At 40.0% G+C, this 26,767-nt stretch overlaps 1 protein-coding gene and 1 pseudogene across 1 annotated transcript; both read right to left on the bottom strand.

The window, feature by feature from the left end:
• Positions 1–1,730: 1,730 nt before the first annotated feature.
• LOC117394103 (GTPase IMAP family member 7-like) lies at positions 1,731–5,201 on the bottom strand. The gene is made up of 3 exons (XM_055221330.1): positions 5,004–5,201; positions 4,860–4,905; positions 1,731–2,791 (listed from the first exon to the last, which is right to left on the bottom strand). The coding sequence occupies exons 1-3, from the start codon at positions 5,139–5,141 to the stop codon at positions 1,731–1,733; spliced, it is 1,245 nt and encodes a 414-aa protein (XP_055077305.1). The 5' UTR covers positions 5,142–5,201.
• LOC117394102 (uncharacterized) lies at positions 5,202–15,271 on the bottom strand (annotated as a pseudogene).
• Between the last annotated feature and the right edge of the window lie 11,496 nt (positions 15,272–26,767).

The following is a 26,767-nucleotide window of genomic DNA, read 5'->3' as shown; positions in this document are numbered from 1 at the left end:
GCCTGGAAGAAGCAGCAGATGAGTTTGTTTAAATGAGTCTATTGTTTTGTTTTTTTTCTAACACATGTCTGGAGTATTGCATTTTGTTAATGTTGTCTTATAAGCCTATTAAAGAGCTCGGCATTCTTTGTATGCAAGACACAATAATAAAATAAATGAATCAAATATACTTTTTTTATTGACAAATATAACCATTAAAGAAAATAAACCTTATTTCTATATCCCAACAAAACCTCCCACATGTATAAGAAAGAAGGCAAATGAAGGTACATGTTAAATTTCAATCGTATACTCTTAAATAGTTATAAAAGTGACGTTAGTGCAGTAGAAACATTAAAAACAAAACATCCTGCTCCTTTCATCCAATGCTAAGAATTTCAAAATAAACCAAAAAATACATCCACCAACCACGAGACCTATTGTGCAAAATAAAAATTAAAAAGAAAATTATAGAAGGGGTTTCCGATGCATAGAAAAAATCATCTGAAATTTGTTTTTGATGAGCAATTAACAAAGTTTAAAGGTGTGCTGTGTAACTTTTCTGGTGGTGGGTTCATGCCACCTGCACGGAGATGTAATGGATTTGTAATAGCGCATCCAACATGTACTTAATTATAGGCATTTTGATGTGACTGGGATCAACAGAAAGAACCGAAGCAGCCTCAAGTATCCTGACCGTGAATCAGCACGTCGTCCTGTAGCTCACTGTGATGAAATTCCAGTACCTGTCTTTGCAGAAGTTCCTGACATCAGTGACAAAGATTCCTCCAGTGTGGTTTTAATGATGATGCTCCACATCCTTTTTCCCAAAAGGAGCTAAATGTTCAGGTTTCCTGAGAATCTGGGATCACTGAGTGATGAGCAGGTGGAGAGATTCCATCAGGACATAAAAGAGATGGAGACCAGGTATCAGGGACGCTGGGATGCAGTCATGATGGCTGATTACTGTTGGACTCTGAAGAGACACATCCCTGCTGCTGAACATTCAAGGGGTTCGTAAAAACAGAAGTTCATGTCCTGAATTTCGCACAATGATAACGTAACGTTCCAATTTACATGTACTTACCTTTATCAATTAACATACCGTAACATTTAATTAATACATTCTGTTAGAAAACTATTTTTTATCTCCTAAAACATTTTTTGGATGAGAAATATTAAAGAAAATCAACTGATAATGTCACAAAATTGTAATCAATTTAGTCAGAATATCAGATTTTTCTAAATCAAATTAGCATAAAAACCTGACCTGACTGAGAAAAATGGATATCATTTTTGGATTCAGCGGTGCTAAATGGTCCTAATTCAGTTTAAAAAACACAGACAACTTTCAAAAATGTTTTTTTTTTTTGTAACCCAGTGTTATTATTATTGTAGTGCAACATTTTGTATAGATTATGCATTATTTAAAAGGGCAGACACACTCCCACTGTCAGCATGATCCATTTTAAACAGATCTGAATCTTAGGCACTTCTACAGATACAGGTTTCCTTTATGTAAAAATAACAGATACAAGAACTTGTTCGTGACCCAGTTCATAAAATCGATTAACAACATTGACTGTGCAGATGTGTGAAGCCTGAGTGATTGTATATTGTCCAGTTTTTTCAGTCTTTTGTCATGTATGTTAAAGCTACTGAATCCTGCACCAAGCCAAATTTCTCCATGGGGAAAGGACAATAAATGAAAAATGAAACCTGAACCAATAAAAAAGCTGACCGTTCCATCACTAGTAATAGCTCTCCTTTGTGCTCACTATTGCGTTCAAAGCCCTCTCATAAGCCTCTTTCACTGAATTGGCTCCGTCTGCTGCTCTGTCTTCAATCACGCCTCCATAAATACCCCCAGCCGCCACCGCCCCCGCTGCTCCTACCGCTCCTGCCGCCACTATATCACTTGTTGCTATGGATAACCCTGCCATCGATGCTAGCTTCTGCGCAGGTTTCAACACCACTGCCTTTTCAACTGCAGTGATGATCAGTCTAACAAATGCTTCAACTCCAAAAACAGCTCCAAGTAACGCTCCTGTGCCGATACCTGTAAGACTGATCAACCACCTATTAGAAACGCGCTGTGTGGCTTCTTTTCTGATAACTTCTGGTGGGATAAATGTGTTAGATTCTTTGCTAACTTCTTCCATCTCCTTCTCAATGTCTTTCTCGAACGTTTTGAACGCCTTATTAGTATAATATCCCCAGTTGTTTGATTTTACCATTTCCTCAATAGTTTCGAGCAACTCCTCAACTTGATATTGGTTACTTCTGTACTGGTCTGACTGGTGATCGTTCCAGTATGAATTGTCAACAACATGGCAACGATTACCGCATTTTTGGACTAGCTCGCTCAGTCCTTTGTTTTGTTTGATAAATGTTTCAATATTCATGCCCGAAGTAAGTTGGTCGCCATGCGTAAAGACAACAGTAGCGTATTGTAAGGCTTCTTTGGAAAAGTTATGGCAAATTTTCGTGATGATGGCTTGCTCTTGCGTGGTGAATTTTTCGACTTTTAGCACGATTATGAATGCGTGCGGGCCCGGAGTGCTTTCGGTAAGACAGCTTAGAATTTCTGGCATAAGCTCCTCCTCTGGACGTGCCGAATCAAATAAACCAGGCGTGTCAATAAGGGTGATGTTTTTCCCGTTGACTGATTTGGTTTTGGATTGGCATTGCTTCATCCCGGAGTTGGGAGTGTTGTCACTTTTGAAAAAGTCCTCTCCCAGAATTGTGTTCCCCAAGCTGCTCTTCCCTGATCCAGTTTTTCCCAAAAGGATAACCCGCATTGACTCCAAGTCTGAAAGATGAACATAAAAGCTGTCACAATCATTTCAAACTTGATTTTGACTAAGGAATAGACTCGACACTCAATACCGATTCTGATACCATGATGATAATAAACACTTTTACTTCAGACAATAAAATGTGATTTTCAACATTAAATGGTAGTACAGTCGTCCCTGGTTTATCGTGGGGGTTACGTTCTAAAAATAACCAGCAATAGGCGAAATCCGCAAAGTAGTCAGCTTTATTTTTACATTATTATATATGTTTTAAGGCTGTAAAACCCCTCACCACACACTTTATACACTTTTCTCAGACAGGCATTAATATTTTTTCACATTTCGCTCTTGTTTAAACACTCTCAGAGTTTAAACCTTTGTATATTATATCCCCCTTCCTTTAAATTTGTTGTTCTCATGCCTCTGCTCCAGCGATATCCACAGAGGCGCCTTTCCTTGCAAGAAACACTTTTAGGTTTTGTCGAGGAGAAAACTTGCAAACATACAGCACTTCAGACTCACACTGTGATCCAACATTTATGTAAATATGTCTGAACACATTCTGTACTGTACAGGAGACACGGCACGGAGGAGACTGATGGACAATGGTCTACACTCCCTTAGCCAATCAGGACGCAGAACACAATGCACATTCATACGATGTAAAACAAAATTCCACTTTTAAAAAAAATCCATGAAACCACTGTACTTTCTTTTATTTTACCATGTGGCCTTATACCTGTGTAATCCCTCGATACTGATTTTAGTGTCGTTTAGTGTCTGATTTTTTATACTTTTGACAACCCTACTCAATAACAAATCTCTAAATAATTAAGATACAATATGTAACTTGCAATACTGTAACTGTCCACCACACGCTTGTCTCCATGGAGATCTTATTATTTTGCCTGGAATGCCCCGCAGCATGGCATTCAACTTATCTGCCAAGTCAGAGACAAGCACGTGATCCACAAGGCAATGTTACAGGTTATATCTGTGGAAAGGCAACCCCATACTATGAAAACTTCCCAGCAAAGCAATGGCTTCTACACAAGCAAGGGGAAGACCCTACACCAAAAAGTTACACAATGCACCCTTAATTATTCAACAACTACAACTCAAACTGCATTGTATTATAAAAAGATGTTTCTAAATTGTTTTCTAATTTGTGCCAACATACAGAAATGCAGTTAAAGGTCTTATATTATGCAAAATTGACTCTTCTGAGCTTTAAGTCATGTCATAATGTTGTTACCTCCTGATAGGTTCACAACCTATATTAGAGTTCAAAAGAGAAGAGAAGACAAGAGAGATTATTTTGTCTCAATATTGAGGAGAAAGAGCGGAGAGGCAAAAAACCCCAGTTACAAACCACCACCCTCTCTGGGGCCCAAACCGTCTTTCACCTCTTTTATTAAAATTAGGGAACCCTAGTTACATACACATCTGAAGGGGGGGGGGGGCAAGCAGTGTAAAAACATATGACGAAATTCACAGAGAAATATATTTTGTTTTTGATTTCCACAAGGTCACTCTTTCCCTTCGCACAAAACATCCCATGATGTTTCTGTTTAGGTTTCACTGTGACCTTCTTCCCGTGGGATCCTGCACTTTCAAAAGACATTTTCTGCAAGACTCAAGAACAAACATTAGTGCAGATTACATAGTTTACATAATTGAATATAATGACTAAATAAAGTAGTGAACTGACTATAATAGTAATGACTAAATAAAGAGTGAACATTACATTACAGTACCTTTAAAATGAACAGTGAGATAACATAATATAACTTGAATATATATTTTGAATCCATCACCTCCTCAAAAATATACTTGGAGTTGTGTTTTGGTTCATTCACACATGTTTGAGTAACCCTTTATTATTAAGCTGTCTACATTTCCAAAGCTCAAAATGCTCTGTTCCACCATACAATGTCATGAAGCGGTAATTTCAATACCTCATCCCATCAATCATACTGGTGTAGTGCACTTGAGCAAGACACTTCACCAACCTCGTGACTGGATACAGTTATGGTTTAAATAGTAGCTTATGACCGTAAATGAAAGAAGATATTTACTAACCTTGGGGAACAGGATGCTCCAAAGTTTCCTGGATGTTGTTGAAAGTCTAGACAGAAGAAAACAACATTTAAAATTTAAATTTGGTTTATATTTATTTGATTTTTTTGTCAATGTAATACGTCTCTATCTACTTATTAATTCTACCTTTTCTAGCTCTTGGTTACTTGGAGGGCAGACAATGTTGATCGTGAATGGAGTTTTGCTGGTTCGTTGTTGGATAAAACTGTGGATTTCTTCCAGTAGGACTTGCGCCGCAACGTTCTCTGGAAAACGAAGGATCATCCCGGCTCCGAGAGCTGGGAAAGCCACTGAGGTAAAGCCCTGATTCTCACACGAGGTTAGCACATTATCGATTGCCAGCCTCATCACCTGAAGGAAAAGATGTATGAGTGAAATAAAATGTACTCTATACTAGGGTATAAATATCAATTAGTATCCGATTTTCCATACTTTTGACAACCATAAGTGTTTATAACCATAAGTGTTTATAACAAAATAAATACCCCACTAATCTATAATTTACCTGCACTGCGGTTCCATCAAGGACATTGTCCCATTGAAGGAGATGCACAAAAAACACAGCGTTAAACATGGCTTCCTTCAGCCCCTCCACCAGCACAGTGTCCCCTGGTGTCTTTCCACCGTCTTGTTTGGAATAACTGTCTCTGAGCTGCGATCCAACGGCTTCATATAAACAGTTCCCAACTCGAGTGGAGAGTGGATCACCAGCATGCATCGGAGAAACCACTGCATCCACCTAAGACAAGAGTAGGTAGTGGGGTTAAGAAAAGTATAGAAAATCAGATACTTATCGATACTAAAACCAGTATTGAAACTAGATATTTAAGCAGGTATTGATAATAAAAAATCACATTCACAAGACAAAAATTTACCTTTCCTGAATAGCTTTAGAATGATCTTGAGCTGTATAAGACCACATAGACTAGTATACGCCCATGGACCACTATGGAACCTACGTGAACGACTGAGGGATTACACAGATATAAGGACACATGGGAATATAAAATCAAGTACTATTATTTAATGTTGAAAATCACCGTCTATTGTCTAAAGAAAGAACATGTTAATATCCAGAAGTGGGTAGTACTCAGTAAAAATCATACTTCTTGAAGTAGTTTTTGAACTACATACTTTTACTCCTACGTTGAGTAATACACTGCCTAGCCAAAAGAAAAGTCTCTTGGACTGCCTTGGACCGCCTTTAGCTTTGATTACGTAACCCATTTGCTGTGGCATTGTTTCGAAAAACTTCTGCAATGTCACAAGATTTATTTCCATCCAGTGTTGCATTAATTTTTCACCAAGATGTTGCATTGATGATGTTAGAGTCTGACCGCTGCACAAAGCCTTCTCCAGCACATCCCAAAGATTCTCAATGGGGTTAAGGTCTGGACTCTGTGGTGGCCATCAAGAAAATGATGTTTCATGCTCCCTGAACCACTCTTTCACAATTTGAGCCCAATGAGTCCTGGCATTGTCATCTTGGAATATGCCCGTGCCATCAGGGAAGAAAAAAATCCATTGATGGAATAACCTGGTCATTCAGTACATTCAGGTGTCAGCTGACACTTGAATGTACTGATACTGATTCTTTGAGCACAGACTGTAATCGACAATGTAGCTATTTGCTTAGTTAAATCCAGGTGGCAACTTTTTTTTTGGCCAAGTAGTGTATACTTATAGTGTAACTTGAGTAAAAGTTTTAGTTCCTCTTCCCACTGTCAGCAAGTCTACAAGTGACAAAAGTTTGATGTTGCACAGCTCCTTCAGATATGATTTTGTTTTTATTTTTGGTCTATCCTTTGAAAATATCAGATTACCAAATACTATTTTCAATGTTTCCAATTTTGGTAGTTTTCCTAAATACTTTGTACTCTTATTCTTTTACTCTAAATTTTAGAACCACTACTTTGTACCTTTACTTGAGCGATATAATTTTGAAATAAAATTACCCTTACTTGAGTAAAGGTTTTTGGCTACTCTACCCACCTCTGTTGTTAATGGCTGTGTCTCAATTCGCCAAATGCACCCTTCAAGGGTCCTTACGAAGTACTCTTCAAAAGTGTAGTTTCAAGGTTCCGGTCGAGAATCTGACCTCCTCAGTGTAGCCGCCATCTTGCTGAAGTGGGACAGGCCTACACCACGGACCGCACTTCCGCTGTCTTTGAGCGTACGATACGTAGTTACGTAACGCCTACAAAAGGTGACGGCTGGTGATGAATTAGCTATACGCCATTGATGTTTGAGCAAAGGTGTACAATGGACACAAAATCAATGAGACTTGTATTGCTCATTGTTCAGAATTTAATAGAAGAAGAGTCTAGGTGTCGTCATCGCAGGCGTTCAGGTTTTTTTTAGATTGAATGAAGTAAGTAATTCATGTTTTCTGTGTAATATCAATAGGTTCCAGGTGATTGTTTTCCCTATTGTAGCTACTTCATAACTTTAACCAAATATACCTTCTTAAAACGTTATAACAGAGACAATGGTAACCAAGATAATTTTAACATTCATAGTTTATAAACCAACACTTATTTGTTGTACAAAGTGGGATGTTGTGTATTTTAATGGTCCGGTATTTGGGAGAGGTTTGATTTGATCCATGGCTAAATCACTTTAATACCAGTAGAGGGTGCTGTTTACCTTCTATGCCACGCCAGTTAAATTCAGCTTATTATTGTTATTACTGCAATAATAACTTGTAATCATAATAATGTATTATTATTCTATTCAGTGAATAACTGCACATACCTTTATTCAATATAACTGTTTCTTTCCCCAAACCAGCCCCGAAGAATGTACTGCAGAATTAACCTGGGTGTGCCAGTGCTGGAAAGGTTCTTTAATCATGAAGACACACGGCCTGACTTTCGGCTGAGCAGGGAATCCTTGGCAGTGCTAATGCGCCTTCTGGAGCTGGACCGACGGTATGGATGGCAAGTGGGACATCATACCAGGTGGTCTCCCGAGTGTTTGGGATACCACGCTCCACTGTCCACCGCATCGTCCACAGGGTCACTGGGGAGGTGGTGGCCCTGCGTCACAAAGTCATCCACCTCCCTACCAATGATGACTTTGAGGCAGTGACCCTTGGGTTTGCACGGCTGGCGAGGCACAGGGCCTTTAGGAGAGCAGCTGGGGCAATAGATGGCTGCCATGTAAGAATCAGGCCACCCAGCGGCCCTGATGGTCAGAGCTACAGAAACAGGAAATTGTTTCCCAGTATCATCCTTCAGGCTGTCTGTGACCATCAGGGCCGCTTCATAGACACCTACGTGGGGTGGCCTGGTTCTGTCCATGATGCCAGAGTGCTTCGACACAGTCCTCTGTACCAGAGAGGACTGTATCCTCCTCCAGGGCACTTCATCCTCGGAGATGGAGGGTACCCCTGTCTCCAGCATCCACTCCCCCTCATCACTCCCTACAAGCGGCCAGTGCAAGGTGTGGGAGCCCAGCGCTTCAATTTTCATCATTCCAAGGCACGTTCAATTATTGAGCGTGCCTTTGGAATGATGAAAACAAAATTCAGGGCCATCTTTTTTCATGTGCTGGAGGTCCACCACACTTTTGCACCACATGTAAGTGAAATGTTAAATGTTATGAAATATGTGATGATGTGATGATGAAAGACGAAATCATATTTTCTTGTCATAGGTCATCACTGCCTGTGCCGTCCTCCATAACATCTGCCTTGGGGCAGGAGACATCGTGGCCCTGGAGGATGAGCCACAGGAGAATGTAGTGGAGGACGAGGGGAACAATGACGTGGAGGCCATCGCTGGAGCACAGTGGCGGGACCAGCTGTCTGCTGAGGTCTCTGCCCTGGAGGAGGTGCCCATGGATCATGATTATATCTAGGTATTTACTGAATAGCAAGTTTCAAATTGTTATTGAAAGTGTTTCAGGGTGATTACCTGTAAACACTGTGACTGTAAATAGATGTGATGTAACATGACCAGTACTATCAATATTGTTTCAGATTTTTCAATAGTGACATGCCAGTCATCTATTGCCCCAGCTGCCCTGCAAACCCAGCCCATGAACGATGTGGTGGACAGTGGAGCAGCACCCGGTGTGACAGCCCCACATACCAGCCAGAAGATGAAGACCTCAATCTCAGCACTCTCAAGTCGGTCCAGGCAGAGAAGGTTGATTAGCACTGCCAAGGTCCCTGGAAGTGTGTCTTCATGATTAAAACCTGGCACTGGCACACTCAGGTTTATTCATTTGCACTTTGACTGTTACTTTTGTACTTTAGTTATTACGTTAATAAATTCTAAATAGTACTTTATTTTACTTTTCCTTTGTTTAACACATGCCAATGTGTGTGAATGTAAATATTTGTCAAGAAAAACTCATAAAAGTTTCAAAACTAAACTTACATTTTTTTCAGTTAGTTTCTCTAATAAACCAATAATTTCCTCTCCTCCCTCTCCTCCTGATCCCTCTCATCCCGCTCCCTCTGCATGCGCAGGTCCTCCTTGTACAGCTGGAGCATGGGATTCTCCCGCTTCCTCTTCCTCGCATGTCTCCTTTGCTGCTCCTGCTGCTGCTCCTGCTCCTCCTCTTCCTCCTCCTCCTCCTCCTCCTCCTCCAGCGGCTGCGGCTGCCAGGAAGTACTTGGCCCTGGTGTGTCCTCAGGGATAGAGGCGATGAGGACAGGGGGGTTGATTGAGGCCCTCTGCCCCAACACCTCATCCATGAGGACAAACCAGGGCCAAGTTTCAGCCGTGGCATTCCCCGCCACACCTTCACCGCTCTTTGGGTACTTGCAGTCCTTTGACAGAACAAATGTTAATACAGGACGTGTGAAAACAACATTAACACAATGGTTTATAAGTACAAATGAAAGCAGTACACATTCAGATCATGTACATACTTTATATTTTGTCTGCAGGTTTTCCCACTTTTTCTTGGCCCGAAGGGATGTGACTGTCCCCTCCAGGCCCATCTTCTACAGTATTGTCCTGAGTCATACAGAAAAACATTCTCAATTTACCCAATTATAATACAGCAGCATATAATACATAGACAATCAGAATGTTCTACTGCACTGTTAGATTTCCTACAGTTATTGGAAACATTTGTTCTGTTATGCAGCACATTCTATCATTCCATTTATGTAATTCGTTATGTGTTTTTTATGTAATTCGTTATGTGTTTTTTAAGATATTTTTGAGTCTTCTTTCATAAAGAAGGTAGTTTTGATGATGATCAAATGAACAATTCCCACATTTGTGTGAGCAATAGTCTACTGAAAAACAGGTACGTTTAGTTCTCCACTGTGATCTCAGATAAGCATATTCAGGGCCATCAGTGAACCTCTTCTGTACTTCTGCTCACAGAAGTACAGGTTGTGGATAAGACGGGAATGAAATAGGGAAATCCAGGTTAAGTCATTACTATCCACATATGTACAAATGTAAACATATTCAATTCGCAGTAAGGACAACTTTTATGTATTTCTGGGGTCCTTGTTATATTATGTGGGTATATTGCAATGTTTTTGCCCTTACTTCCACGCCGCCTGTGCGGAGTACTTGGCCCCGCTGAACAGGTGCGCATTCTCCCCCCTCAGGTGGATGAATTGCTCTGTCTGCTCATTGCTCCCTAAAGACAAAAGAATATTCTTAAATAAAAAACAATATTAAACATTACGATTAATACACAAATATACAAGTGCAAGCGATAATTCGTTCATTGTTACAACTACACAGTGCAACCATTTCATGTTGCACTGTTGAACCAGTTGAACCCACGTTAAACAGTACTTACATTTAAACGTGTACTTGCGTACGTTCTCCATTTTCTTTCTTTCCTTCTTGCGTAGCCGCGGTGCATGACGGGATATTGAAGTGCGTGAAGTGTGCACGGATGCAGGCTTCGGTTACGTCCGATCTCCATGGAAACGGTGCAAAGGGAAGGGCAGGTTTGTCGGGCGCATTCAGTAGGGTGGGTTGAAATGGGACAGCCCTTGTCGTGCCGGAAATTACGTCACTGCCCTTCGAACCGCCCTTCCAATGGTGATTCTAAGGCCAGGTGAGCGAATTGGGACACAGCCAATACCTCACCTGTTGCGTCTCAATGGTGCCTTGGATGATGTCAACTCTCACACTCCCCCTAGAGTGGGGACTCACTGCTGCTTCTGTGACTGGACTGTCTCCCCCTGGTGGCATGTTCTGGAGCAGCCTGCTGCACGCCTCCTTCAGTGACTGCACCACTTTCTTCCTATTGTCTATGAGGATGATCGTCTTCAAACTTTGCCCCTCCGCTGCACCAAACGCCCTGACTGCACTCACTATAGCTTCAGTGCACAATTCCACTGGCACTCCACACGTACCTTATACAGGGCAACGCTATTGAACTGAAGTCCATTATTTCACATAGGCCCAAAGCTGAGGTGATAGCTTTCTGTATCAAAACCTTCTCACTTCCATCTCCTTTGCCACTCATAGGTCCAACCGCATGTATCAACTTCTTGCATTTTAACTTGCCTCCTCTTGTCACAACGGCTTCTCCTGTTCTGATTTTTCCATAACATTCAACCAAAGCACTGCTCTTGATCTGTACCACCAACATTACTCAGAGCCAAAGCCACGCCCCCGCTGTGTTTTAAATCCTCATTAGCCACATTCACCAACGCATCAGCTTCCTGTTTGGTGATGTCACCCAGACCTCCAATTCTTCGTTCAGAAAATATCTAGCCATAACTTTTGCGTCTTTACCTAAACGTAAATTTGACATTCGTTCATTGACTTGCACAGAATCAATCTCTTGTACTGGTGGAGAAATTGCATTCAAGTCAGTACAATTTGACAACCTTGCAGACTTGCCTGCTGATTCTTGTGGTTCATTTTGTTCCTGTAAGCTGTCTATCATTTGAGTAATATACTCATGTAACTCTTTAACCTCTTTGGTGTGACCCACTAGGTAAATAACATTATCAGATGAAGCCAGCACATCAACTCTGAATGCGTCACGGTTCATTCTTCTGAAGACTGGCCTAATTTCCTCTCTTAATGTATACACTGACATGTTTGCAACAGAAATTTCTTCCATCTTAAATTGTGTTTGTAAAACTCGTTCCATTTCATCCAAGCTTCTTGAGCAGAAAGACAAAAGTCGCTGATTTCAATTTCAACTTCAACACCCAATCCTACGGAATCATAAAGCATTCCTGGTTTGCCAAATGCTTTCTTCCAAAAGACCAGAAAACATGGATTGAAATTAGATAGCGTCCTCTCTATCACCTTATGGTTAAGACCTGTAATAACCTCATCCACTTGGAAAAGCTCTGTTGCATTGCCTTTAAGAACCAACTTCCCTCCCTCTTCCTGAGACACTTCTATATTTGGGAATTCTTTTTCCAAACTCTTTTCAATTTGGTTCCACAAAAGCCGTAATTTTGCCTCACCAAGTGGCCAAATGATCTCTTCTTGTAGTGATTTCAGTAAAGTGTCAACCTGAGAAACTTCCCCAACTACAACAACTAAGCCAAACTCACTATAAACTTTGACGTCATCTGCAGTTTGAGAGCTGCTTGAGTCAAGCAAATATTGTACTTTATCAGGATCTGTTTCATAGTAACAAGTGTAATGATTTTTTACTCTCTCAAAAAGTGCAAAAATGTCAGTTTTCCAGTTATCATCGCTAGTACTACCACTAGTACTACCACACCTCTTTACCACCACTCTCTCATCTTCTGGGTACAAGTCAGCAGTGCAGGACAAAAGTTCTAATTGTTCACGGAGCAATTTCTCAGCTTTTGGGCAGTCCTTTAGGTAATGAAGGAGGAAACGATCCACTTGTAGTTCATAATTTTCACCACTGGGAGGAAGACTTGAGCCAGTATAGGCCTGTGTCAAAAAGAGTATGCATTAAAATGGATACTAATTAGCCCTATCACAATAATTACTATATCGATTTATTGTTCTATATAAGAAAGTGGGGAGAGTTTGGGTATTTTTGTTGTTAAATGATAAGATTTGAGGGGTTGAAAAAGTACCTGCAATCTGCTATTAATTTGTTGCAGCTCATGCCACTTAATGCCTATTACCCAATCAAACGTACTGAATCTTTAAAAATGTAAATGGTAAAAGGTCTGTGATTATGGCAGCCCTATGAAGGGAAATCTACAAATACAGGATCCAGTGGCCTCTGCAGAAAAGTACATTTATTTTCTGCACCGAGTTCTGTAGCTCAAAAATGCTTACAGTTTATAAACCTTTACAGACAGGTTATTGGTGATAGTTATAAACCAACATTAATCTATATTATCTATACTGGAATAATTCTCCTAAACATGAATCTTCACTAAAATACACCAAATAAATATAACGTCTCATCAAAAATATCTAACAACTATTAAAATATTGACTAGTGAAGATGTTGGAAATCTTTTATGGACCTGAGTGTAGAGAAAACATTTATCCTGGTTCTTTTTTGTTTGCAGGCGGGCCAGGTGTCAGATGATTCTATGTTATTATTTGACTCAGATGAGAGTGTTATGTCCAAAACTGGTGAAGATTCAACAAAAGATGGCTTCTGTGTGAACCTCGAAATTGTTCCAAAACTTAGGAGAACAAAAAGTATTCTGGTATGACTGTTAACTAAAATTCATGAATGCTTTTGTGTAGCTACTTTTAAATGTGAATTATTTTTTAAATAATCTTGGTGCAACTGTTTTGCAGATGAATAAAAGACCAATGTTTTCTGATGATCTCTACGATTCAAGTGATGATGAGATGGAGGAGCCTACCTCAAAGTTACAAATTTCTTCTGAGAGGCAGGAGAGACATTATCGCCTGGTAAGCCCTTCATTCTCCCTTCATGTTATAAATAAAATAGTCTGTCAACCAAGAAAAGAACCGGTTGCTACTGTGCGTGTGTGTATCAGTGCATGTGTTTATCAGTAAGTGTGTATCAGTGTGTGTGTGTGTATCACTGTGTTTGGGGATCAGTGCGTGTGTGTATCAGTGCGTGTGTGTATCAGTGCGTGTGTGTATCAGTGCGTGTGTGGATCAGTGTGTGTGTATCAGTGCGTGTGTAGGGGTGTGTGTGTGTATCAGTGCTTGTGTGGATTAGTGCGTGTGTATCAGTGTGTGTATCAGTGCGTGTGTGTATCAGTGTGTGTGTATCAGTGCCTGTGTGGATCAGTGTGTGTGTGGATCATTGTGTCTGTCTATCAGTGTGTGTGTGCATCAGTGTGTGTGTGTGTATCACTGTGCGTTTGGGGATCACTGTGCGTTTGGGGATCAGTGCGTGTGTGTATCAGTGCGTGTGTGTATCAGTGCGTGTGTGTATCAGTGCTTGTGTGGATTAGTGCGTGTGTATCAGTGTGTGTGTGCAACAGTGTGTGTGTGCAACAGTGTGTGTGTGCAACAGTGTGTGGGTGTGTATCAGTGCGTGTGTGTATCAGTGTGTGTGTATCAGTGCGTGAGTGGATCAGTGCGTGTGTGTAACAGTGCGTTTGTTTATCAGTGTGTGTGTATATCAGTGCATGTGTGGATTAGTGTGTGTGGATCAGTGTGTGTGTATCAGTGCGTGTGTAGGGGTGTGTGTGTAGGGGTGTGTGTGTGTGTGTGTGTGTGTATCAGTGTGTGTGGATCTGTGAGTGTGTTTGTGTGGATAAGTGTGTGTGTGGATCAGTGCGTGTGTGGATCAGTGTGTGTGTGTCTATCAGTGCGTTTTTGTATCAGTGCGTGTGTGTAACAGTGTGTGTGTGTGTATCAGTGTGTGTGTGTGTATCAGTGTGTTTGTTTTTATTGCATGATGGGGACCGGCACCTGACAGCCCACCAACGACGTGGGGCCAAAATCTTGGTGGGGACCAAAATGCTGGACCCCACCAAGGTGACCATTGAATTCAATGATAAGAAGGTCACAGCAATGGTGTAGGCTGATTTTTAAGGTTAACCCCACCATGTCATAAAAACCGGAAAAATGTGCTTAAGTGTGTTTACCTCAGTATCGCCCCCAATCGTCAGACATGGTACTGCATGTAAGTTACACACTTGGCTTACTGCGCATGCTCAAACACACAATGAAGGATTTAGGCTGTTTTAAGTCCCCCTGACCCTTGATGAGTGTTATAAATAATAAATATTACTATTTATAAATATACTACCAATAGGAATTAAAAGCACTAAGTTAACAGACAAATTAAATTATCAAGAAAGAAAATTTCCTTAATGCACCATTACTAGGAATTAATAGGAATTAGCTATTTTTTCCGCCATATTTCACAACTAATAGCTAACATTTACCAACAGTAAATTACGGGAATACCTATTTGTATTCAACATGATAAAGCTTTTCATAAAGTTAAAAATGATTGACGTGTTCAATCAGCAGTAGACTTACAGTGACGTGGAGCGGAGCTCTGTTCAACATCGTGGTCATCTTTGTGACAGCTCTGTACAGCCCAGACACACGTGCCACTCTCGCGTTCGCTGTATTTTATATTCCCATCACAAAAAGTCAACAAATTGTCCATTAAACCCGTGTTATACATGATGAACAAGTCTCTCTTACAGTCCGTCAACTACAGCGCAGCACTGTTTCCTATAGGCTGTTTACGCAGTCAATCTAATCATTCACGTGCTCTGATAGGACGTTCTTCCCGGAAGAAGGCAACAATCGGGGTCACGTTCATTTTTTTTATTTTTTTATTTTTCTCTATCGCAGAGTGTAAATACTTTCTTTTCGCCAGACAGATATTAGGATAAAAAAGGTCAAATAAAAACATATCGATTGGACACGTTTGTAAGGTAGTTTTAGTTGCTATTCGCAAAGCCACGTGACATGATTGGCGGAAGAGAAGGAGGAAGTGTCAGCGCGGAGGTGTGGGGAGTTGTTGTGATCACGACAGGTGAGTTATGTTAACTTTGGCTGTGTCTCAATTCGCCAAATGCACCCTTCAAGGGTCCTTACGAAGTACTCTTCAAAAGTGTAGTTTCAAGGTTCCGGACGAGAATCTACCCTCCTCAGTGTAGCCGCCATCTTGCTGAAGTGGGACAGGCCCACACCACGGACCGCACTTCCACCGCTGTCTTTGAGCGTACGATACGTACATTACGTACGTTATTTTTAATGGTTTATTATTTAATAGAAAAAAGTCAAGATGTCGTCGTCACAGCCGTTTCTTTCTGTTTAGATTGAATATCAATAGGCAAATATAACGTTCGAGGCTACTTCATAACTTAAACAAAATATACCTTGTGAAAACGTAATAACAGAGACAGAGGTAACAATATCATTTCTACATTCATAGTCTATAAACCAGAGAACACTGATTAGTTGTACATATAGTGGGATATTGCAGTTTAACATTCGATATTTTGGCCAGTGGCTACACCACTTTACTAACAGTAGAGGGCGCTGTTTCCCTTCTATGCCGTGCCAGTTCTTTTCATCTGATTATTATAAGGTATTTTCTAGCAGTGCAGCGCTACATCAAGCTAGTATCTTGATTTACTAACACGAAAGTAAATGACACGTGTCCACAGCGCAGACCTGTGGAATGTACGGAACTCATGAAGATTTTGTGCACGTCTCAGGACTCTCTTCTGTCCTTTCCTCAGAGTCCATTGCTTCATTGTTCACATTTCCTGTGTGGATCATTAAACTCTTCTGACTTTACGTTTCAGTCTTTTGGTCTTTGACACTTACAATAGAAACGAACATTCTTACATTATTCTTATTGCAGTAATAATTTTAATGATAATAATGTCTCTTATTGTCTAGCAATAACTGCACATTCCTTTATTCCATGTAACTCCTTTTTAATCATCAAACACACTGTGCTGATCTTTATTCAGATTTAACAGTTTCATGTTGCTCTGTTGTAGATGAGGTAAACCAGTACGAACATTGGACGTGTATTGCGCAACAGACTCCATTTTCTTCTCTTTTTTGCGTAGGCGCGGTGCATGACGGGATATAGAAGTGCGTGAAGTGTGCACGGATGCAGGCTTCGGTTACGTCCGATCTCCATGGAAACGGTGCAAAGGGAAGGGCAGGCTTGTCGGCCGCATTCAGTAGGGTGGGTTGAAATGGGACAGCCCTTGTCGCGCCGGAAATTACGTCACTGCCCTTCGAACCGCCCTTCCAATGGTGATTCTAAGGCCAGGTGGGCGAATTGAGACACAGCCTTTGTCTCGTTAAAAGCATGCCAGCTACTATTATGAGAAATGCAACTAGCGCGTGATTGATGTGTTAGCGTTAATAGAGTGAATTCTGTACTTGTGGATGTGCTATATATATATGATATATATGTGCTAACATGAGGTTAGCTATCCTATCTTAGCATTGAGGCTAGTTGTATAGCCCGTGCATGCGGGACATACGTGCACGCACGTGTCCGGTAGATTAGACCACCAGTCCCGATTTACCCGTGACAGCCCTGGTTCTGAGCGCTGTGTCCTGTGGCTCGGTAGTTTTCACCGGTACCACTTGTTTTTTCCCACTTTTACAGGAGCTTCGTCTATGGAAGATTATTAATTATTTTAATTATTAAATTCACATGTATTTTGCAAATTGAAAATGCGTTTTGTAATACTATTTGAATATGTTTTCAATTTGACAATGTATTTCATTAATTTGCAATGCAGTAATATTTTTGTAATGTAAAACAAACAAATAGTTGGAGCTATCCTTGATTTTTTTTCAGTGTTCCAGGGGAAATAAAGTGTTTTGTCCTTTTAGTCTATTTCAAAATGTAAATTTCCCCCCAAACGTACTTCTTGAAAACCTTTAAATTTTTTTATAATGAGAGGCAAGTTGCAGTTTTTGACGTTATTGTGACAGTCAGATAAGTTGTGTAACATCATTTGAAACGGACTTGAGAAAAATTTGGGGTGTTATAAGTGCATGAAGAAAAGTTTGGATGCATTTGAACCATGTATTACAATTTTCAATTTTGTGAGACCCTGTTCATGTGCAAAATCAAGGACTGCTCCTTAATTGGTCTTGTGTTTTAATTATATTATACAGTTCTGATGGCTGGAAGACGAAGGCGGAGGACTCCCCTCCAAGATGCGACAGACCACATTGAGAAAGCAGTTGATGTACATAATTTCAAGTTCTTCTGTTTTATCAACTCCTATAAAGGTATTGTCTGTTGTTTTTTTTTACATGCCAAATGTTAGTCCATGACATCACTTGTGTAGATTATAAAACATCTGTTTATCATGAGTTATGATGACATGGTTATGTTATGTATGTATTTAATAGGTTGTATTTCAATTCATAGGTTTTAACAATTTGCAAAGACCCCTCGCCCTGTGCAAACAAATAATACAAAGTCATATTTCTCAAAAGGAGATTTTGTGGTGGAATACAGAGGGAAGTTGATCAATTTTGAGGAGGCAGAAAGGAGGAAGAGGACCTATCACCAAAGATGTACCGTTTTCATGTTTGACTTCTATTGGAGAGAGAAGATGTGGTGGTAAATTCTGAATGTTACACTGCCCATTTTTCATTTCTATTTAGATGGAGAGGGTATTCTTTGTCTCATGTGCAAAATGAAACTCAACAGGAACAGAAAGAAGGTACTTGTTCCATGGCACTATTATATATATATATATATATATATATATATATATATATCAGTGCTGTTAATAGATTAAAAAAAGTATGAAATAAATTATTTATGTTATGTAATTTATTAATCTAATTAATCTATTTTTAATCTGACCAAAAATTCATGAGGAAAACCCTCAACATGAGTTTTCTGTTTGTTTTTCATTTAAATCAATTATATTATTGTAGCGGATGCAAAAGGTTGATATACAACAAAAAAATTATGGCTTTATGAACCCATTATTGTTTTTCACATATGAACCAATGCTTTCTGAGCTGTTTACATCCCTCTGTATTTGAGACTAGTTTTGATCACCAGGAGATATCACTGTACTTTTGTCGATCTCTAAATATTTCTAAATACAAAAATGCTCAAATGCTCTCAACATATAAAGCTATACAATTACTAAGCACTGACTGAATGTGTACAACTGAAATAAAGTGCTGAATCATCAGGTGCACATAAAATACTATCAACATGTTCTGAGTTATACAATTACTAAGCACTGAGTGAACTTCTACAACTGAAAAAAATGCTGAATACCATCAAGAAAATACTTCAAATAGGCAAAAGAAAACATAGTTAGTCCCCAACCAGATCCATGACAGCCAATTAGGCTTCACATGCAACTTGAAAATGGAAACAGAAGTCAGAGATTAAAAATAATAATAATGCGATTAAAAAGTATAACACTTTAACTATGACGGTAGTTAATAAATTAATTGCAATTAATGCACTAATATGACAGCTTTAATCTTTCTTTTAAGCATTGACGCAGCACAAGAAGATGGCAGCCTGGGAAGACTTGTCAACAATGACCACTGTCATCCGAATTGCAAAATGAAGAGGATTATGCATGAGGCCAAACCACACCTCTGTTTGCTTCAAGGGACATTCAGCCAGGAGAAGAAGTAACATATGACTATGGTGGAAGTGATTGTCCATGGAGAACACAGGTATGTATTTACTGATGGTCATTTTTTTTCCCCTTGGACTTTTTTCCTTAAATGGATCAAGTAATCAGTTTAAGGAAATGTCACTGGAAGCATGATTTTCTGGTTGCAGAATAAAAATGATGGAGGCCAAAGGTTTCTTGTATAAAAGAATTAAGTTTAATATTATGCATGGTATCATGATATCAGCCAGAGTTTCGGCTGTCTCTTGTGATATAAAATACATATGTCTAATCCATATGTCCAGTATGTCTAAGTATAGAGAGAGATAGAGATAACAGGAGCAACATACAGTTTTTATAAAGTTGCTTGTAGGATGCAGGCAAGCCCCGCAGGGAGTGGAGTTTCAGCAGACCTATAGGAAAACTTTTGAAGTGTCACCTTCACCCCACGTAAGTTGTCTCTTGGGTCAATCGGTCACACCAGTCAGCAGTATTTATAGGAGAAGAGGTGTCTTCTAATCAAAAACAGACAAAGATCTTGTCTTCACCTAACCATGGATGATTAATTGTATATGGGGATGCCATGTGGTCAATGTGTAGGAAACTTGCCACACAGGTGCAATGCAACATTTTTTGTTTTGGACTAAAATTGTATTAAAATAACTTAGTAGTAGAAATTCAGAAGATTATTTCCTATTGGAACATGCTGTTTTGATAAGCCCCACTTTTTCATGAGTTTTTTTTGTATAGTATGAGTTTTTTGTATAGTTTAAATACTATGTTATGCAAAAACTTTAAACCCAGGATGTACAAAAATGTCATCCTCCATTCTTGCCCCATTTAAAGTTGTTAAAGTTAAATTAGGCTATTATTTAAAATATGGCATTTGTTCTGCAGTAACACGCACTTTTTAATCAATGGACAAAACAATAACTTTTAATTGAAGTGCTCAGATAACTTGTTGCATCTAGCAAGCCTGGTTTGTGTGGAGCTTTTTATATATATATATATATATATATATATATATATATATATATATATATATATATATATATATATATATATATATGTGTGTGTGTATCATACGTGTATTACATATTATATTTAGATATATATTTATATTTACAGATTTATGCTGTATATATGAATATAAAATGTTTTTTTTGCAGACTGAGGAACAACCTCCAGCAGCCAAGTCATCTGATCCTCACCTGTCCAGACCTGTAGAGATGACTCCAGAGTCCGCTCCAGTACTCGTCGTACAAGTAAGAGTCAGTGTGAACAGCACTGTTTAGTTCTTGTGCTATTTTAGTCCAGACTGGTTCAACTGTATAATGGGACATGGATTCAAGCACACTGTTTTTTTTTTACTCGTGGGGACTCTAAGCACACTCCGGTTTTCTGACTTGGTGGGGACTCCGACTTCACTCTGCAATGGGACTGCATACTTGAATCTGGACATTGTCGTACACACATTACTCGTGGGGACTCCAAGCACACTCCGGTTCTCTGACTTGGTGGGGACTCCAACTTCACTCTGGTTGCTGGCTGCATTGGGACAGCATACTTTAATCTGGATATTGTCATACACACATTACTCGTGGGGCCCGTGGCAGCTAGAGTAAGACTGTAGCCCAAGCACAGTGTGTCTTTGTAATTCACAACGGTTCTTCAACCAGAACTTAGCTCAATGTTATGTGTATCGGGTTATTCCTGTAACATTTCATGTTGACTATAACCTAAGTCCAGGTGAAACTGTGTTTATGATAAACGTATGACTTGGAGCCAGATGGACTTAAACATTGACCTCAAAACCATTTTCTTATTGAATATAAATTGACAAGTTTCTTTTGAGAAACTCCACTATTCATGTTGATGTTTTTTTTGCAGACTGAGGAACAACCTCCAGCAGCCAAGTCATCTGATCCTCACCTGTCCAGACCTGTAGAGATGACTCCAGAGTCACCTCCAGTACTCGTTGTACAAGTAAGAGTCAGTGTGAACAGCACTGTTTAGTTCTTGTGCTATTTTAGTCCAGACTGGTTCAACTGTATAATGGGACATGGATCCAAGCACACTGTTTTTTTTGACTCGTGGGGACTCTAAGCACACTCCGGTTTTCTGATTTGGTGGGGACTCCGACTTCACTCTGCATTGGGACTGCATACTTGAATCTGGATATTGTCGTAAACACATTACTCGTGGGGACTCTAAGCACACTCCGGTTTTCTGACTTTGTGGGGACTCCAAACACACTGTTTTTTCCGACCTGGAGGGGACTCCAAACACACTCCGGGTTTCTGACTTTGTGGGGACACGCATTCTGTAATCTACTGTAGTTTGTGTCTTGCGCACATTATTTGTGGGGGCCAATGTTTCTCAGTAATAATATGGTTTTGAATTTGGTGCAAAAGTTTTGTTTACAAGCACATTTTTTTTCCTGCGGGCACAATCATTCTTTACTGTAGATTCCAAATTGCACGCACATTGATTTTGTTACTTGTAAGTATAACACCTGTCACTTCAATGTTGATGCTTTTTTTTTAGTTTAAAGCTTTTTAATTTAATTAGCTTATATTTTAAATCACTTAAAATATTTTCTTTTTCCTTCCACAGGCAAAGGATGAAGGACTTGCAAGAATAAGAGCTGGAAGCTCTCCTGTTGTAAATATTACAAATTCTAATGAAGCAGAAACTCAGTGAACTGTTTCTTCACAGCTAACCGAAAGCTGTGAGGTAAGGTCTTCACACTGTCATTGTTCATTTTGTGTATTAGTGCTATATAATTAAGCAGGTTTATTTACACCTCAGGCATCAGGTCCATCCTCTGCTGATTTTAGCAAGTTTGAATGTGACTTGGAAGGAACTCTCCAAGTACTCTGAGATCAACATTAATCCAGAAGGTATCAAACATTTGTCTTTGTCATTTCTATTTTGGCTCTCTCAAATCAACAGTAGCATGCATACATTTTTTTTATTATATGCAAACATAAGTGACTATAATTTGCAAATACGTTTCCTCTAAAATTCATAGATTTCATGTGACTGACTCCTCAAAAGCATGTCCAAGTGTTGAGTCTCAAATGTGTGAGGCATCCATATGCCTGAATACACTCATTATGAATGTTGTTTTTTTTAAGTCTTAAGCAATGCACTTTTTTCTTGTCCTTAATACTTGCCTTTACTTAAAAGGAAAAAGTCAATTTGATTAAAGGTATTATTGAGAGTTTTAAATGTCTCATACAATTCTTTGGGCAGTGTGTTTACTCATATTCATCTTGGTCACTGTCGAAGTGCACATTCTCTGTGGAGAGATGAAGATCCTCTAGACTCAAATGAAACTGAGCAAGACCAGGAATCAGGCTATAAGTCAGACTCACCAGGTAAGCTCTCGCCAACTTTCCATTCTCATATCTGTGTCTTCATAAACATAAATAGACTGTTAAATGTTAGAAATAAGATATTTTAGGGGTACATTAATGAATTATCTTCAAATGCATATCACTTGTGATTTAAGAGTGTAAAATATCTAAAGCTTGAGCAAAACCTCAGTAATCAACTTTAATCACTCATTACCAAGTCATTCAGTTATTTCAAAACATGTAACTGGACCAATCACTATTTATGATTACAAAATATGCTACTATTCTTGGTTAAAACATTACAAAAAATGATAAAAGATGTGCACAAACTGTAAAGGTCACCAGTTAATTGGTTGCACCACAGAGACACTGGTTTAGATTGAGATATGCACGTCTTTCTATTTATGATTTAAATATTCTCACTCTGATATGAACTACAGACAAAAGTGAACCCACCTGTAATACTATCCAGTAGACAACATGACTACTAGACTGTTATGTACTTTTTATGTAGCTCAATTGCTTTTCTTTTTCTCTTTTAGATCTAGTCACGGGAGCAAGTGAAACTTGCGGGACGGTACACCCTCCACAGGAGGACACTGTGACTACTACCCAGGTTACAAATGCACACAAAGGGTCTGGACAGCTGAAAAGCGCTAAAGGTAAATCTGCTTAGTGTTCATGGTCTTAGTTTGACAAAGCAATGTCAATATGAGAAATGTTCCATAGCATGAGTGCGTATGAACATAATAATACAGAGAAATGTATGGGAACTGTTAATGAGGAATGAATTTGACCAAGGTCAAAGGTCAGCTGTACTAACCTATGTAAAGCTCCCTGAGGAAGAGCCAATTGCGATTTAATATTCACTAATAACTACGGTACAGTATAAATTGACTGGGTCCGCGGCCAGTACCAGCTGAATGAGATCAATATTACAAGTGCATAAATTAATTAAGGACAACTAGTACTGGACCCAAGACCAGTACCTGTGAAGTGAAGTCCTAAATGAGCCGTCCTAACTGTCTCCTAAGCAACACTGAGTGCCCAATAAAACCAAGTGACTGGGTCCACGGCCAGTTTGAGAGCATAAATTGAGTCCACATTACCTCAGTATAAACAATATGAGGTCTCCCACAATGAAATGAGACTGGATCAACTGCCAGTAGTTGATGGTAAAAACAACCATTGCATGAGTGTATGAGAAATTTTGGAAAGTTTAAAAGAAGGTCACTCTCGCAGCAGCACAATTATGACTGGGTCAACTGCCAGTATACAGTGTGTGGAAAGTCTAATACAGTATAACAGTGACTGGATCCACTGCCAGTACAGAACAATAGAACTCCTTCAGAGACATATATATGTAGATGAGATATATGTAGAATGAGATCTTACTGGGTCCACGGCCAGTAACTTGAATTTGTATGATAGAAGACTATAGTTGTGGTCGAAAGAGGCCTGGTCTAACTTGACAAATACGAATTAACTGGATCAGCGGCCAGTATATAGAGTTGTAAATATTATCACAGTAGGAAAGTGACTGGGTCCACTGCCAGTACAGAGCAACAAAAACCTATATAGAGACATACATACATAATGGGACTTATGAGGTTGTATGTCTCAAGTGGACATGAACTGGATCCACGGCCAGTACTGAAATGAGAAATGTTCCATAGCGTGAGTGCGCATGAACATATCAATACTGAGAAATAAATGGGAACTATTAGCTCAAAAGAGGGGCGACAGTGGCTGAGTGGTTAGAGTGTTGGTCCCCCAACCCGAAGGTCGGAGGATCGAGTCCTGCTCGGACCAAGTTCTGTCGTTGTGTCCTTAGGCAAGACACTTCACCCACATTGCCTAGTATGAAAGTGGTGTGTGTGTGAATGATAGGTGGTGGTCGGAGGGGCTGATGTGTATATATATATATATATATATATATATATATAATATATATATATATACCGTCACCGTGTGTTGCCATGGTAACTTCATCCTCCAATGGAACACATGTAACCATGTGTTGCCATGGTAACTTCATGACCAAAAGTTTGTGATGTCACAAAGAACGTTTGACTGAAAGCTGGTCTGGTAGTAAGTGTGGCCCCTGCAGACAGAATCAGTTCAGTCCTCGCACCCCACACAAACCCCACATGTTTGTTCTCATGTGGCGCTTGTGTGGGGCCCGTGTGGGGCCGATGTGGGGCCCGTGTGGGGCCGATGTGGGGTTTCATATGGGGCTAATGACACAAACCCCACACGAGCCCAAAACGGGCCTCCCATGTGGGGCTCATGTGGGGACCGTGTGAGGCCAGTGTGGGGCCTGTGTGGGGCCCGTGTGGGGCTCCTGTGGGGCCCATGTGGGCCCCGTTTGGGGCTCGAGTGGGGCTCGTGTGGGACTCATGTTCTCAGGTGGGGTTTCGTATGGGGCTCATGACACGAGCCCCATACGAAACCCTACATGAGCCTCACATGAGCCCCACACGAGCCCCACATAAGCCACATGGAGCTCATAATGTGACTTGATGTTGATGATCACATGAGCTCGTAATGATAATTGAGGCTTGGTTATGAGCGGGGATAACCAGCCCTATACATAGGTAAGATTAATAAAAGCTGAATTGGGTCCACTGGCAAGACCAAAAGTTGTGACTGCTCACAACATAAGTGTGTTGGTGAAAGCATAATGTGAAAAACTAACACAGTACAAATGAACTGGGTCCACAGCCAGTGCCAACTGAATGAGATCAATATTACAACAAGTGCATAAAGTAATTAATGGCAACTCGGACTGGATCCAAGACCAGTACCTGTGAAACTAAAACCTAAAAGAGCCATGCTCACTGTCTCCTAAGTAATACGACTGGGTCCACGGCCAGTTTATGAGTGCAAATTGAATCCGCATTAACTCAGTATAAACAATATGAGGTTCCTCACAAAGAAAAGAGACTGGATCCACGGCCAGTATATATAGAATGAGAAATATTGTTACAGTGGAAAAAGTGACTGGGTCCACTGCCAGTACTAAGCAACAAAAACCTATATAGAGACAGATGTGCAGAACGGGACCTATGAGGATGTATGTCTCATGTAGACATGAACTGGGTCCACGGCCAGTACTGAAATGAGTGATGTTCCATAGCATGAGTGCGTATGAACTTAATGATACAGAAAAATAAATGGGAAATATTAGCTCAAAAGATAAAAGAATGGGAACTATTAGCTCAAGGCGAAATGAATTGGACCCAAGACTAAGGGTCAGCTGAATTAAACTATGTAAAGCTCCCTGAAGGAGAGTCAATTTTGTGTGAATGTTCACAAATATCTATGGCACAGTACAAAGGAACTGGGTCCACGGCCAGTAACTTTAATCTGTATGAGAGCAGACCCCAGTGGTTGTCGAAAGAGGCCTGTCTTACTTGACAAATACGAAAGGACTGGAGCCACAGCCAGTACTAATATGAGAAATGTTCCATAGCATGAGTGCGTATGAACATAATAATACAGAGAAATGTATGGGAACTGTTAATGAGGAATGAATTTGACCAAGGTCAAAGGTCAGCTGTACTAACCTATGTAAAGCTCCCTGAGGAAGAGCCAATTGCGATTTAATATTCACTAATAACTACGGTACAGTATAAATTGACTGGGTCCGCGGCCAGTACCAGCTGAATGAGATCAATATTACAAGTGCATAAATTAATTAAGGACAACTAGTACTGGACCCAAGACCAGTACCTGTGAAGTGAAGTCCTAAATGAGCCGTCCTAACTGTCTCCTAAGCAACACTGAGTGCCCAATAAAACCAAGTGACTGGGTCCACGGCCAGTTTGAGAGCATAAATTGAGTCCACATTACCTCAGTATAAACAATATGAGGTCTCCCACAATGAAATGAGACTGGATCAACTGCCAGTAGTTGATGGTAAAAACAACCATTGCATGAGTGTATGAGAAATTTTGGAAAGTTTAAAAGAAGGTCACTCTCGCAGCAGCACAATTATGACTGGGTCAACTGCCAGTATAGAGTGTGTGGAAAGTCTAATACAGTAT

This window comes from Periophthalmus magnuspinnatus, chromosome 4 (genome assembly GCF_009829125.3).
Source record: "Periophthalmus magnuspinnatus isolate fPerMag1 chromosome 4, fPerMag1.2.pri, whole genome shotgun sequence".
Classification (NCBI taxonomy): domain Eukaryota; kingdom Metazoa; phylum Chordata; class Actinopteri; order Gobiiformes; family Gobiidae; genus Periophthalmus; species Periophthalmus magnuspinnatus.
Note: the sequence above shows the minus strand (reverse complement) of the source record. Positions and strands in the feature narration are given on the sequence as shown.